We start from the raw sequence: 12,356 nt of genomic DNA, 5'->3' as shown, positions 1-12,356 counted from the left end.
CAAATTTTAGGAGAGATGAAGTGTCGATCTTGCTCAGGCTGGCCTCAAACTCCTAAGCTCAAGAGATTCTCCTGCATCAGCCTCCCAGAGTGCTAGCATTACAGGCGCGAGCCACCGTGCCTGGCCAGAATACAGTTTTGTGTCCCGCTCTTCTCTCTCATCATTTTCTTGGTGCGGTAGTTTTCGTCATGATCAGTTTTAAGGTTGCATAATCTTCCATCCAGAGGATGTGTCACAGTTTAATTAGCCATGTGCTGAGCATTTAGGCCCCTTCAGTTTTTTCCACAAGTGTTAAGTCATGCTGCGATGCAGATCTTCTCACACATACGTCTTTTTACTTCTACTGGATCATTTCCTTTGGCTAAATTCCCAGAAGAGCCATTAATGGGTCAAAGGCTTGATGCATTCTTATGACTCCTGAAATGTACAGCAACTGCTATTTTTGGAAGAACAGGTTCTGCCTCCATGCTGGGGACACCAAGCCACATCTATCCCTGAGCAACCCTGGGCTGCCTGGGTGGCCCCTCTTCCCTCCCTGGGTTCCCCTCTGTGGGACCCACCACTTAAGTGCACTGGATGGCAGCCTTCTTCCTTCCTCAGGGACACAAGTGATGGGTGTTGGGGTCTTTAACCTGGGTCCCGAGAATGGGTATCAGGATCCTCTGTGTGTATATGAGAATTTTTCTAGAAGATCCAGAGCTAACGTCACACATTCATGCAAGGGGCCAGGATGCAGGAACGGGTTTAGAATCTCTGAACTCTAAGGGCAAACAAGGTCAGCACCAATAGGGAGACGCCAGCAAGGTGGGTGTCCTGAGGAGGGAGGAACAGACACACCTGGGCAGGGCCAGGAGCTTTCTGGGGAGGTGGCATGTGAGGTGGGTGTTGAAAGTGGGTAGGGAGGGGTGTTCTGCAGAGTGACTCCATAAGCAGAGGAGGATAGTGAGGGGCGCAGAGAAAAGCAGATAGTCCAGCATGTCTATCCCGACGGGCCACAGGGGAGAACAGTGGAAGACGGGACCAGAAAGCAGGTGGGTGCCACAGTCGGGGGGCCAAGGGGGCCACCAAGAGCGCTGGGTTCAGGTGTCACACAGCTTAGAGGAAGTCCAGATGCCATGTGTGGAAGGTGGATTGGGGAGGAGGAGCAGTCCTGGCACCAGGGAGACCTGTTTAGAGGCTGCTGTGAGAGTCCCCAGGCTTGGGAGGGGCCGCTCCCCTCCCTTGACCTCCACCTCCAAGACAGCGCTTTCCCGGGGCCCTGCGCTCACAGCGGCCTGCTGCCCTTTCTCCTGTCACCGTCCTTCTGCGTGCACCTGCTTTTTTAAAACCCATCTTGTGACTCCATGTGGCGGCTCACACCTGGAATCCCAGCAGGGAGCCTGAGGCAGGAGGCTTGCTTGAAGCCAGGAGTTTGAGACCAGCCTGGGCAACATAGCAAGACCTATCTCTATAGAAAGTTTAAAAATTAGCTGTGTGAGGTGTCACACACCTATAGTCCTAGCTACTTGGGAGGCTGAGGCAGGCGGATCACTTGAGCCTAGGGGTTCCAGGCTATAGTGAGCTATGATCACACCATTGCACTCCAGGCTGGGCAACATAGCAAGACCCCATCTCTAAAAAAAATTTTTTTAAATTAAAATTTAAAAAAGCTGTCTTGTTGCCAGAATGACTTAAGGTGGACTAAGACTTGCCTGCTTAAGCTTTTGAGATTGACTGTAAGGTTTCTGTAAACCACACGAGTAAATGGGTAGCCTTAATTTACAACCACAGCTCCTTTCTTGTTGTTTTCAGATTGGTATTTATTGATTTTCTGCTTTCAAAACTCATATGTGCTATTGGCAAAGGTTGTGGAAATATATAAAGGAAAAAGTGAAAATTCCCCACCATCCCACCCCCCGAGAGAAGCTAACGGCCCCTTCGCTCATGTGGACCTTCTGAGGCTCCTGTGTTTTGGGCTCCAGGGCTGTACTGATTTTGTGCCTCTGCCACCACGTTTGTTCTGTGTCAGTGGGCAGTGTCAGAGACAGTGCTGAGAGGGAAACGGGGACTATGGTCGGGGCAGGGAGCCCCTCACAGAGCCGGATTGGACCCTGGTGTCTCCGCGGTTCCAAGGGAACCCAGAGAGGCTTTTCTGGAGGGACAGGGCTCTGAGGCGGGGCCCAAGGGGGCAGGAAGGGCCTGAGCACGTGGGCTTGGGCTGCTGGGGTGGCAGCACAGCGAGGTGACTTTCCAAACCTCACGTTCCACGTCCCCTCCCTGCTCACACACCTACGCCCTCCTCACCATAGCAGCGCCCTGGGTGCCCACGCTGGCGGGCGGGGCGCTGAGACTCGAATGGGAGGCAGGATCCTTCTCTGTCCCCCTCCGTCGTCCTGCCTGCACTGAACAGAGCTGTGAGGCCTGGCTGACCCTGAGACAGCCCCCTGAACTCTTTATAATATAAACCTGTGGCCCACTTTGAAGTCCAGACGGAGATCAGGCCTTGTCTTTTTGAGTCACCTGCTGTCTCGACACCCTTTGCCGCATCAGGTGACGCGGGAATAGCTGAAATACCTTGGGCACGTACTGTGTGCCAGGCACTGTTCTGAGTGCTTTATGGTAATGAACCACCTGGTCCTCCTGCTTTACCGCCCCGGGGACCAGGGCACGGGGAAGGTGCCGCGCTCCCCCGAGGGCCGGGACCCCGCGTGACCGAGCAGAGGAACCCAGCCCCGAGCTCACTGCTGCCTCCCGCCGCCGCCTCGATGCCCCTCAGCCGCACGTGCCCCTCAGGACAGCGGCAGCGGGCGCCCCGATACCCGCCGGAGCCCGCAGGGCCCGTCTCTGGCTTTTCTTGAAAACCCTCCTGAAGGCTCATCTTCTCCGCAAGGGAAGCGCTTTCCCCACGGTGCCCGGGAAGATTCCGGGAGACGTCCCTGGCAGGGGGAGGGCGGCTGCCAAGCACCGAGGTCGCCCCAGTGTCGGGCACTTGCTCTGTCTGGGCTGCGGGCCTGGAGAACCTGCTTCTACCTCCCGGGCACAGGGGGGGCCGGGGCAGGGCGCACTGGGGCTATTTTGGGTTCTCGTTCCTGAGCTGTAATGATGCCGTTACGAAGTCTTTAGCAGTGAAGAGACATCGCTGTGGAAATGGAAGAACGACAGTAAAACCACTGTAAGTGCCTCAGGCTGGAGCCCGCGCCAGGCACGCTTGTTTGTCCTAATGGTGTGATTCGCTGCAAGAAAGATGATGAATTCTCAGCATAAAACCACAGAGCACAGGAGAGAGGGACCCCCGTGTGCCAGGATGGGGCTCCTGGTGGGGAGACCGTGCCGGGAGAAGGCGGGGCTGCCCCTACAGCAGAGCTGGTTCCCCCAGGGGAGGCCAGGCGCCAGCCCTCTGGTTTACGGGGTGCGAGTACACCAGTCTCTGGAGACCTCTTGACACCTCCACCCAGAAGAGAGGAGTTGACCCTCCGCCTCGGCCCAGTCCCTCTCCTGCCCCAGAGCAGGTGCGTCTGGTGTCTGCCGTGCAGTTGAGCTGGGCTGTCCCGGGCCTCGGTGCACTGAACACAGCAGAGCTGGCCTCAGCGGGAGGTGAGGTCCCTGCATGCCCCAGTGGCCTGGGACCCGCAGCCTCAGTGCCCCTGTGGTCCAGTGAGCCCTGATCAGGCCTCAGGTGCTGAGGACAGAGCCACTAGCTCTTGGTTTTCTGGCCACCCAGACCCCGGTAACCCCTGTAACCTGCACTCAGGACACGGAGTTCCTGGACATCCTGAGTCCAGCCCGCCTCACTCGGACTTCTCGCAGCTGACCCCTGGCGACACCCTGGTCTGGTCACCTGCTCCGCCCTGGAAGTCAGTGGCTGCTGCTCTCCAGCCCCATCTCTGCTCTCAGTTGTCCCCACTGTGCCCACCTGTGGCTTCTGCATCTCAGCCCTTGGCCCAGCCTCTGCCTCCCCCAGGTGGCCTCACTTGCTTTGCTGCCTGGCCCACAGGCCTCAGTGTACTCACTTCCTCGCCATTAGCCAGTTCTCGTGCCCTTGACCTTCTGCAGTTTCCATCCTACAAAACCTCAACTTGAGGTTGTCCCTAAAGTTACTCCCATCGTCCTTCCCCAGCCACCATCATCACCTTCCTCCCTGCAGGGGTGCAGGGACAGCCTTCCCCTCGTGGCAGGGCTCCCCGCTGGGTCTCGCTGCTCGACTTCCCGCCCTCCAGCACCTTGTGCTGTCAGTCGTCCCCTCTCCCCTCTCTCCCTTCTGCTCGGTCTGTCCCATGGCTTCCAGGGCTCAGCCCCCTGGTCTCCCTGAGTGTCCCCTGCGGGGCACCCCCGCACGGCGGCCCACGGCCCTCAGAGCCAGACTCCTGCCTTCCCCTCACGTCTGCTGCTCCTCTGTTCCCAGTTTCGGGACGGCACCATCCTCCCACATGCCCAGCCACAAACAACTTCTGAAAAGAGCCACATAGTAAATATTTTCGGCTTTGCTGGCCATATGGTCTCTGTCAGAACCACTTGGCTCTGCCACTGGAGGCAAAGGCAGCCAGAGACAATAGGTAAACAAAGGGGCTTGGCTGGGTGCCAGTACAATTTCATTAATGAGAGCAGGCAGCAGCCAGAGTGCGCCCCTAGGCCACAGTTCGCTGACCCCTGGGCTAAACAGTGCCTGGCTCTCAAGCCGCATTCCTGTTTCTGCCTCCACTGAGATAGTGCAGGTCCCTGACCCTGGCACAGTTTTTGTGCCTGTGCCTTTGTGTGTGTGGCCCCTCTGGCAGGAGCGCTCTAGCATCTCGTCTTCAAGGCCTGGCCAGGGCTCGCTTCCAGGAAGGCTCCTGATGCCTCCTCCCCTGTCATTGCATAGTCCGCTGTCCCCCTCTCCGGTCACGGAAACTACCTCGCTGCACTGCGCTGGGCGTGCCTGCCTGTGTTCTCCACGGGACCCTCAGCTCTCTGAGGTGCAAACTTGCACTGGTTTTGTGTCACGGGCACCTTGTGTGGCACCTGGTACACAGGAGGTCTCCAGGTCGAATCTGAATTTCAGGCACGGTGGGTGACACGAGGTGACTCTGCAGAGATCTTGCCCCCAGAGCTCACAGTGCAGCAGCCGACACAGGGACTGTCACATTTCTTGTGGCATGAGGAGGATGCTGAGCACAGAGCCACGCTTGGGTTTCTCTGAGGCCCCTCTGACTGCTCTGAAGGGGCTGCCACAGCTCTGAGCCTTCTCAGGGCCGGACGCCGACTGTCCTGGGCCCCTGGCTGCTTCCCCATGCGGGTCTGCGCGGGCTCTGTGGAGGGTCAGCGTGGGTCCTGGCTGACGTCTCTCGCCAGGACCAGGGGATTTCTCCCCGGAGGTATCTGAACTTGCCCCTGGAAAAGTCAGGCCAGGCCCTGCCCTCCCCTCTAACCCTCTGCTGCTCTCCCAGGAGAACCTCATGCTTTCCATCCTGCCCAAGCACGTGGCCGACGAGATGTTGAAGGACATGAAGAAAGACGAGAGCCAGAAGGACCAGCAGCAGTTCAACACCATGTACATGTACCGCCACGAGAACGTCAGGTGCGCCGGCCACAGAGGGACACACATCTGTGGGCCCTGCCGGGCACCGAGGGCTGTGAGAGTTTTCCTGGGACCTCCCGATGACCCCGCGGGAGAAGCTGGCGGATGTCAGCTGCACTGTGCTTGAAGCTGCCTGGTCCGACCCCATCCTTGGGCGGGGAAGGGACTCCTGTGAGGTCACCCAGCCATTCAGGGCCAGTGCTGGGGCTGGACCCGTGATTCCAGGCAGAAGGATACGCCCAGCCCAGGGCAGGAGTGGGGCCGTGTGGGTGGTCCCCGGGCGCCATGGGGCAGGGAGCCCTGCAGAGGGGAGTGTCAGAGCCCCAACTTTGCCTGGGGGTACGAGGGTCTCACCGCTCTGGGGTTGAGCAAAGCCCTGTTCCCCCGTCATCCTGGCTGCCCCGTGGGTTGGGGCAGGAGCAGGCGGTGGAGTCCGGTGTGCCTCACCGCCTGCGGTTCCCTCCTCGCAGCATCCTCTTCGCTGACATCGTGGGCTTCACCCAGCTGTCGTCCGCCTGCAGTGCCCAGGAGCTCGTGAAGCTGCTCAACGAGCTCTTTGCCCGCTTCGATAAGTTGGCAGCCGTAAGTACCCGACCCTGCGGCGTTCAAGCCCTGCCTGACCCTCCCGGCTCCCTCACTCTCTCCATTTGCCCTCCTCCGCCCTCGTCACCACTCCCCCGTGGCTGAGGAGGGACTCTGCGCTTTCAGAAATACCACCAGCTGCGGATCAAGATCCTGGGCGACTGTTACTACTGCATCTGCGGCCTGCCCGACTACCGGGAGGACCACGCCGTCTGCTCCATCCTCATGGGGCTCGCCATGGTGGAGGCCATCTCGTGAGTGCCTCTGGGTACCTCGGGGCGGGGGGCTCCCAGGGCACGTGCGGGGTCCTGACCTGCACCCGGGGGAAGGAGGCTTCCCGCACCAGCCCAGCAGGTGCCAGCCAAGGTCCCTTGGAGGGGTCCACTGGGGACATGGAACGCAGCTCACTGGGATGCAGCACTGGTTGACAGTGGCTCAGTCCCCAGCTCCGGGAAGTCAGGGCGTGGCTTACCGTCCTCACAGCCGAGGGACATTGCAGGACCTCTGCAGCCTCTGGGGCGTGCTTTCCGGCCATAGTCCACCACGTTATTTTTTTTGCTGGCAGTAGCTGTTGTGAGAGTCATCGCACCACCTCACGGTGCTGGGATGCTCCTTCACGTCTCCATCTCTTTCCCTCGAGTTTTTTCTCACCATGACCCCCCCAGGCAGGTGGGTTCAAGGACTGCCCTCCCCATCTCGCCAGGAGGTGACTGCTGAAGCCACGTGACGTGGCGGAGGCTGTGAGGGAGGTGAACTGTCTTTCCCCCACTCTCCCCGCTTGTCACTGCTCTAGGAGGCTTTGGAGATCTTGGAAAAGACGGTCCCTCTGGTGACTGAAGCTCTCTGGTGGGCCGGGTGACAGCAGCACCTGAGTGGGAAGGGAAGCACCTGCCGAGGCTCCTCCCCCTCGGGGTGGAGTCCAGGAGCTGGGCTCACTCTTTACTGCTGTCGCTGAGGGAGTGGCTTTGCATTTTTACAATCTTCCAGGTTAAACCCCCTCTAGAATCGGCAAGAAATAAATGCCTTTAGGCCAGGGGCGGGGGACAGTAGTTCAGGATTAGAAACCTCAGCTCCTTCTCCTGTCCCCATGAGGCAAATTTCTGAATTTGCCCCTTCCTGGAGCTCGCATGCAGGGAGCAGTTCACAGCTCTTTGTTCACCTGAGTCTGCAGCACCTAGAACGTGCCTGGCGCGCACAGACACTCGGTGAAATCCTCACTGCAGAATGAGTAAACAAGCGGGAGACAGAAACTGGAGGTCCTTCAGGGGACAGAGGGCGGGGAGGAGAGCTGCTCTGCGCCTGTCCCACCGGCCTGTGACTGCCGACCGGGCTCCAGCCTTGGCCTGCGTGAGGCCCGCAGCAGGCGTGCGCTCAGATGCAGGCAGAAGGGTGCGGGCACCTGTAGGCCCCCTCGGCCCGGAGAGGAAGGAGGCCGTGCAGAATCCCTCCTGCAGGGGGTCGGGGGCTGGCCGCCTTGTGAAGGCCACGCCCCGACCCCTCCTTTCTCTGTGACCTGGCAGGTATGTGCGGGAGAAGACCAAGACCGGGGTGGACATGCGTGTGGGGGTGCACACGGGCACCGTGCTGGGGGGCGTTCTGGGCCAGAAGCGCTGGCAGTACGACGTGTGGTCTACCGACGTCACTGTGGCCAACAAGATGGAGGCCGGTGGCATCCCTGGGTGAGCGCCCCTTCCAAGTGGGCAGGTGTGAGGACCAGGGGAGGGGACCATCCCATCCATCCCTCCTCAGGGTGCCTGCCTCCTTGGGCCTGATGCTGGCTGTGGCTTCTCCTGCCAGGACCCCTGCAGCGGTCTCTCCTCCGTTACCCACTTGGGGGGCTTCCCCAGCTCTGCTGATGTCACAGCCCAGTCTCCCCAGAGGGTGTTATTGCTAGTAGAGGTCAGTTAACAGGCTCGGAGGCAGGACTTGGAGGTTACAAGGCGCTTGCACGTCTTACAGAATCAGCCAGTCAGCCGGGCAGGCCCTGCCTGTAGTGGGGACAGGCTGGGGGTCGGAGGGGGGGGTCAGCCGGCCTTTCCCACCTGGGTCAGGGAGCTTCCTGCCAGGGCAGTTCTGATTCTTTCCCGCAGTTGTGACTCCTCAGAGATGGGTTTTTTACCCCTTGGCAGCAGGCAAGGTGAGGAAGTCAGACCTTACCCCTTTAGAGTTCAGAGCAGACTTTTAAATTCCTCATCACATTCGATACTCTCAACAGCCCATGCAGAAAAACTATTCCTGTTTAGGGATCAACGCTGAGGCTCAGAGGGGAGCAGGCGCCCACTGTCCCCACGGCTAGATAGTAGCGGGACTACCTTTGCCCCACGTGCCTGGGGACACAGGCCCTGGCAGCACCCCGTGCGGGTGGGTGAGGGCTGCCTCTGGCCGGTGCTCAGGGGCTCTCTGGCTGCGATCCAGGCGCGTGCATATCTCCCAGAGCACCATGGACTGCCTGAAAGGAGAGTTCGACGTGGAGCCGGGCCACGGGGGCAGCCGCTGCGATTACCTGGAGGAGAAGGGCATCGAAACCTACCTCATCATCGCGTCCAAGCCAGAGGTGAAGAAAACGGCCACCCAAAATGGCCTCAACGGCTCGGTGAGTCCCCACCCTACCCACCGGATTAGGGGGTTGGGAAGGAAGGGTTCATGCAAGACTGTAGGTAGGAGCGGTCTGCAAAAAAAGTAACGTGGACTACGGTAGGAGCTGGCAGGACTTGAAGATGGCTGGCCCTGAGCCGTGGCAGGTTGAGTCCCACTGGGCAGGAGACCAGTGGCAGCACCTTTCAGAGAGAAGGCTGCTTCCTGGGGGAGATCGTGCAATGCATGGCAGATTGAATTTAAGGTGGCCATAGTGTATCTGGAGACAACATCCAGAAGGGGAGGCCACTGGGAGTGTGTAGGTGGCCCTCAGGAAAGTGGCTGAGTTGGGGATATGGTCCCCTGAATGGAGGAAGTGGGTGTAGCCACAGGAGTGACAAGGATGCCAAGGGAGAGGGGGCACAGAGGGGGGTGGGGGTGGGGATGACTGGTTCTCCAGGAGAACCGAGGCCAGGAAGGTCTGAGGGGGAGCTGAAGGTGTGGGACAGAAACGACAGAGCCATCATGTGGTCCTGCCCTCCGGTCTGGTCTCTGTGCGGGGTCCGTGTGGCTCTGCAGCCCGAAGCCCTCAGCAGCTTCCAGTAAACCCCCTGACAGTCCATCTGATTCGAAGCCACCAGCAGCTGGTGCAGAAATTGATCCTTTACCGTCCTCTGCTGAATCTGGAGACTGTTTCGTTCTCCGTAATCTATCACGTCAAAACTCTTTGTTCATTCATTCAGTTAGGAGAATCCGTCCAATGAGACTTTTAACAATTAAAGAGTTTGGTAGCTCTGGGATGTCATGTCCTTTAGGACCACCCAGGGCTGAGGCTGTGCCTAATTGCGGCTAAAGCAAAGCTCACTCTGGTGAGGCTGCAGGAGCGATCGATGAAGAGGTTACTCCTGATAAAGTTTTAAGAGAAAACTAGACCCCTTCTTCCCTCCCCCGGCGTATGCGACAACTAGCAAATCAGTCAGACCCACAGAAGAGTCATCTGTTCCACAAATCTAATCGTAGCCACTATTTATTGAGGACTTGTTTGCATCCCTTATCCTACTTGATCCTCCAGACAGCCCTGGGGGAGGGGCTGTCGTGCCCACTTTGCAGAGGAGGAGCGGAGGCCCAGCCCCTCGTGTGAGCTGCAGACCCAACGGGGGGCAGAGCCGGATTCTGAAACTGAAGCTCTGCTCCCACCCTGCCAGCCGCGTTGCCTCTCCATGTCTGTCGGGTCTGTCCTTTCGTGCAGGTCACACTGCTCAGCTGGGAGGAACACAAAGGTGGATGTGACATGTTCTATACCCTCTAGGTGCTAAATGTTAAAGCAAAGGACAGGACAGCGTATTTTGTGCTAAGTGTGAAGTCTCAGCTACAGCAAATGCTCTTAAGAACCCAGAAAAGTATTAGTAGGAAGCCATCTTTCAGAAGATTAGAAAATTTCAGGATGGTAATTAGAGCCCCATGAAATCAGACTTGACCTTGCACCAAATCCACATGAGTCGTTCATGTTTTTACGAGTGCAAGATGCAGCACCTGAGTATACTCACTGGGACAAATTACAGATGTACCTTGTTACTACTATTATACTAAAGTTGATGGTAATTTAGCTACCTTTGAGAGGTGCTAGAAAATTTACAATTACTGGCATATGTAATTTTTAATAAGTTGGAAAATGCCATTCTTGTTTAAAAAAATTACCCACAGATTTAGTTTTACTAGGGACCACTTTAAAGTCACAAAGCAGCAGTCAAATATTTGTCTTTGTGACACCACCACTCATTCTTGTTTGTTCTAGTGTTGAATTTTACTTTGTTTCCTCATTTTATTTAAGAAACCCTTGCAAGGTGCATAGTTTGAGTCAGGACTTCTCAGCACTTGCCACCCTGTGAGGATTACAGGTGGGGGAACTGAGGCACAGGGAGCCTTGCTCGGCAGAGTTCTTTTTATGAAGCTGCTGTGCTCGAGTCCTTGTGACGTTTTACAATCGGAAACAAGTTGAGTTCCCTGACACACAGCGTAACACATTGGCACGGAGGCTCTGGACAGTTGGAACAGGGGCCCTGCTGTGTGTCACACAGCTGCTGCCTGCACAGGACAGCACAGTCCGTAACACGCTTCATCAGACAAATACATACAGTGGCACTGTTTCCAATATGAGTGGCATTTGCTTTTTTTCTTTCACTGACATTTTGAGCAAGCCAAGTTTTCGATATTTTTGTAAAGTTGATGTTTAACAATTTCTTAGTGCCCCTGCCTGAAAAACATAAATTTCTAGATGTGAAGTACTGGTTTAAAGGTTATGTATGTTTACAGTTTCCTCATGCTGCCTACCCACTCCCCTCTGCCACCCCAGCCATGCCCTTGATACCACTGGGCACTTACTTTTATCTTTTTTTTTTTTTTTTTTTTAAGAGACAGGGTCTCATTCTGTCATCCAGGCTAGTGTACTGTAGAGTGCAGTGTGATCACTGCAGCCTCAAACTCCTGGGCTCAAGCGATCCTCCTGACTCAGCCTCCTCAGCAGCTGGGACTATAGGCATGTGACACCACGCCTGGTTAATTTTTCTATTTTTTTTGTAGAGATGGGGTCTTGCTATGTTGCCCAGGCTGGTCTCAAACTCCTGGCCTCAAGCCATACTCCTGCTTCCCAAAGTGCTGGGATTACAGGCATGAGCCGCCATACTCGGCCTATCTTTGTTAATCTTAAAGGTGAAACTGTGATATCTCATTGTTTGAACCTCATTTCTTTAATTATTAGTAGGGCTGGGCATTTTTAACATGGCTGTCGGCCAGGTGATTTTCTTCTGTGAATTGCATATTCATTTCTAACCTTTGATGCCTTTTTTTAAAATTTGTAGAAGCTCTTTGTTAATTAGAAAAATTAAGCCTTTGTCGTATGCCATTGATAAATACTCCGGTGTCCACTGTGTTCTGTCTCCTCTCAGGGAACTTAAAAGTTTAGCTGCTGTAGATGATTCCAGCTGTCTTAACTGCCAGGTTGTGTAATAGCCGTTGGCCCCCACGTGTGTTGGTACGTGACCCACTTGGGGCAGCTGTCACAAGTCCACGTGATTAGCTTAACCATTGTTTAGAGTCTCCCACACACATGCACTGGGATAGGGCAGTGCGAGATCACCGAACTACTCAGTGTCCCCGAGTCAGAAGGAAGGAAGCAGGAGTGACTGAGACAGGAAGGACGATGCGTGCGTGAGAGAGGAATGGTAGTGGGGAGAGGTTAGGAATGAGAGTAACTTCTCTGGAAGTCATAGGAGTAAACACAGTTCTGTTTGCAGAAATCTCTCCCTGTGGTTTAGCTGAATAAAGTGATAAGGAGAGTTTGAGGATAATTATTATAATGAATCCTTCCCAAAGTGTTAAAAAGCTTCTGAGACATCTCCCTATTGGCACTAACCTTGTGTCAATCTCATGTCATCTTGTCGTCGTCGTTTTAAACGCCAACTCCCAAATTTGTATCTTCAGCCCCAGCGGCTTCCCTGCACTCAGCATGTGGCCTCTTGTCCGACTAGGTTTGTGCCTGTGACGGGGGTCTCCAGAGCTCCTGCTCTTCCTCAGTCCCCCCATCCCAGTTAACAGCAACTGCATGCTTTTCATTGCTCAGACCAAAAGACTGGAAGTCAGCCTTGACTCCTCTCTACAGTCCACAAGC

General features: G+C 56.1%; 1 protein-coding gene across 1 annotated transcript in view; it reads left to right on the top strand.

The window, feature by feature from the left end:
• ADCY3 (adenylate cyclase 3) overlaps positions 1 to 12,356 on the top strand; it is an 81,100-nt gene that overhangs the window by 53,409 nt on the left and 15,335 nt on the right. Inside the window, exons 4-8 of the mRNA XM_045549172.1 lie at positions 5,403 to 5,533; positions 6,004 to 6,115; positions 6,242 to 6,369; positions 7,636 to 7,794; positions 8,531 to 8,708. Of these exons, the coding sequence (XP_045405128.1) occupies positions 5,403 to 5,533; positions 6,004 to 6,115; positions 6,242 to 6,369; positions 7,636 to 7,794; positions 8,531 to 8,708 (708 nt within the window). The remainder of the gene's footprint in view (positions 1 to 5,402; positions 5,534 to 6,003; positions 6,116 to 6,241; positions 6,370 to 7,635; positions 7,795 to 8,530; positions 8,709 to 12,356) is intronic.

Source organism: Lemur catta, chromosome 4, assembly GCF_020740605.2.
Source record: "Lemur catta isolate mLemCat1 chromosome 4, mLemCat1.pri, whole genome shotgun sequence".
Lineage (NCBI taxonomy): Eukaryota > Metazoa > Chordata > Mammalia > Primates > Lemuridae > Lemur > Lemur catta.
Note: the sequence above shows the minus strand (reverse complement) of the source record. Positions and strands in the feature narration are given on the sequence as shown.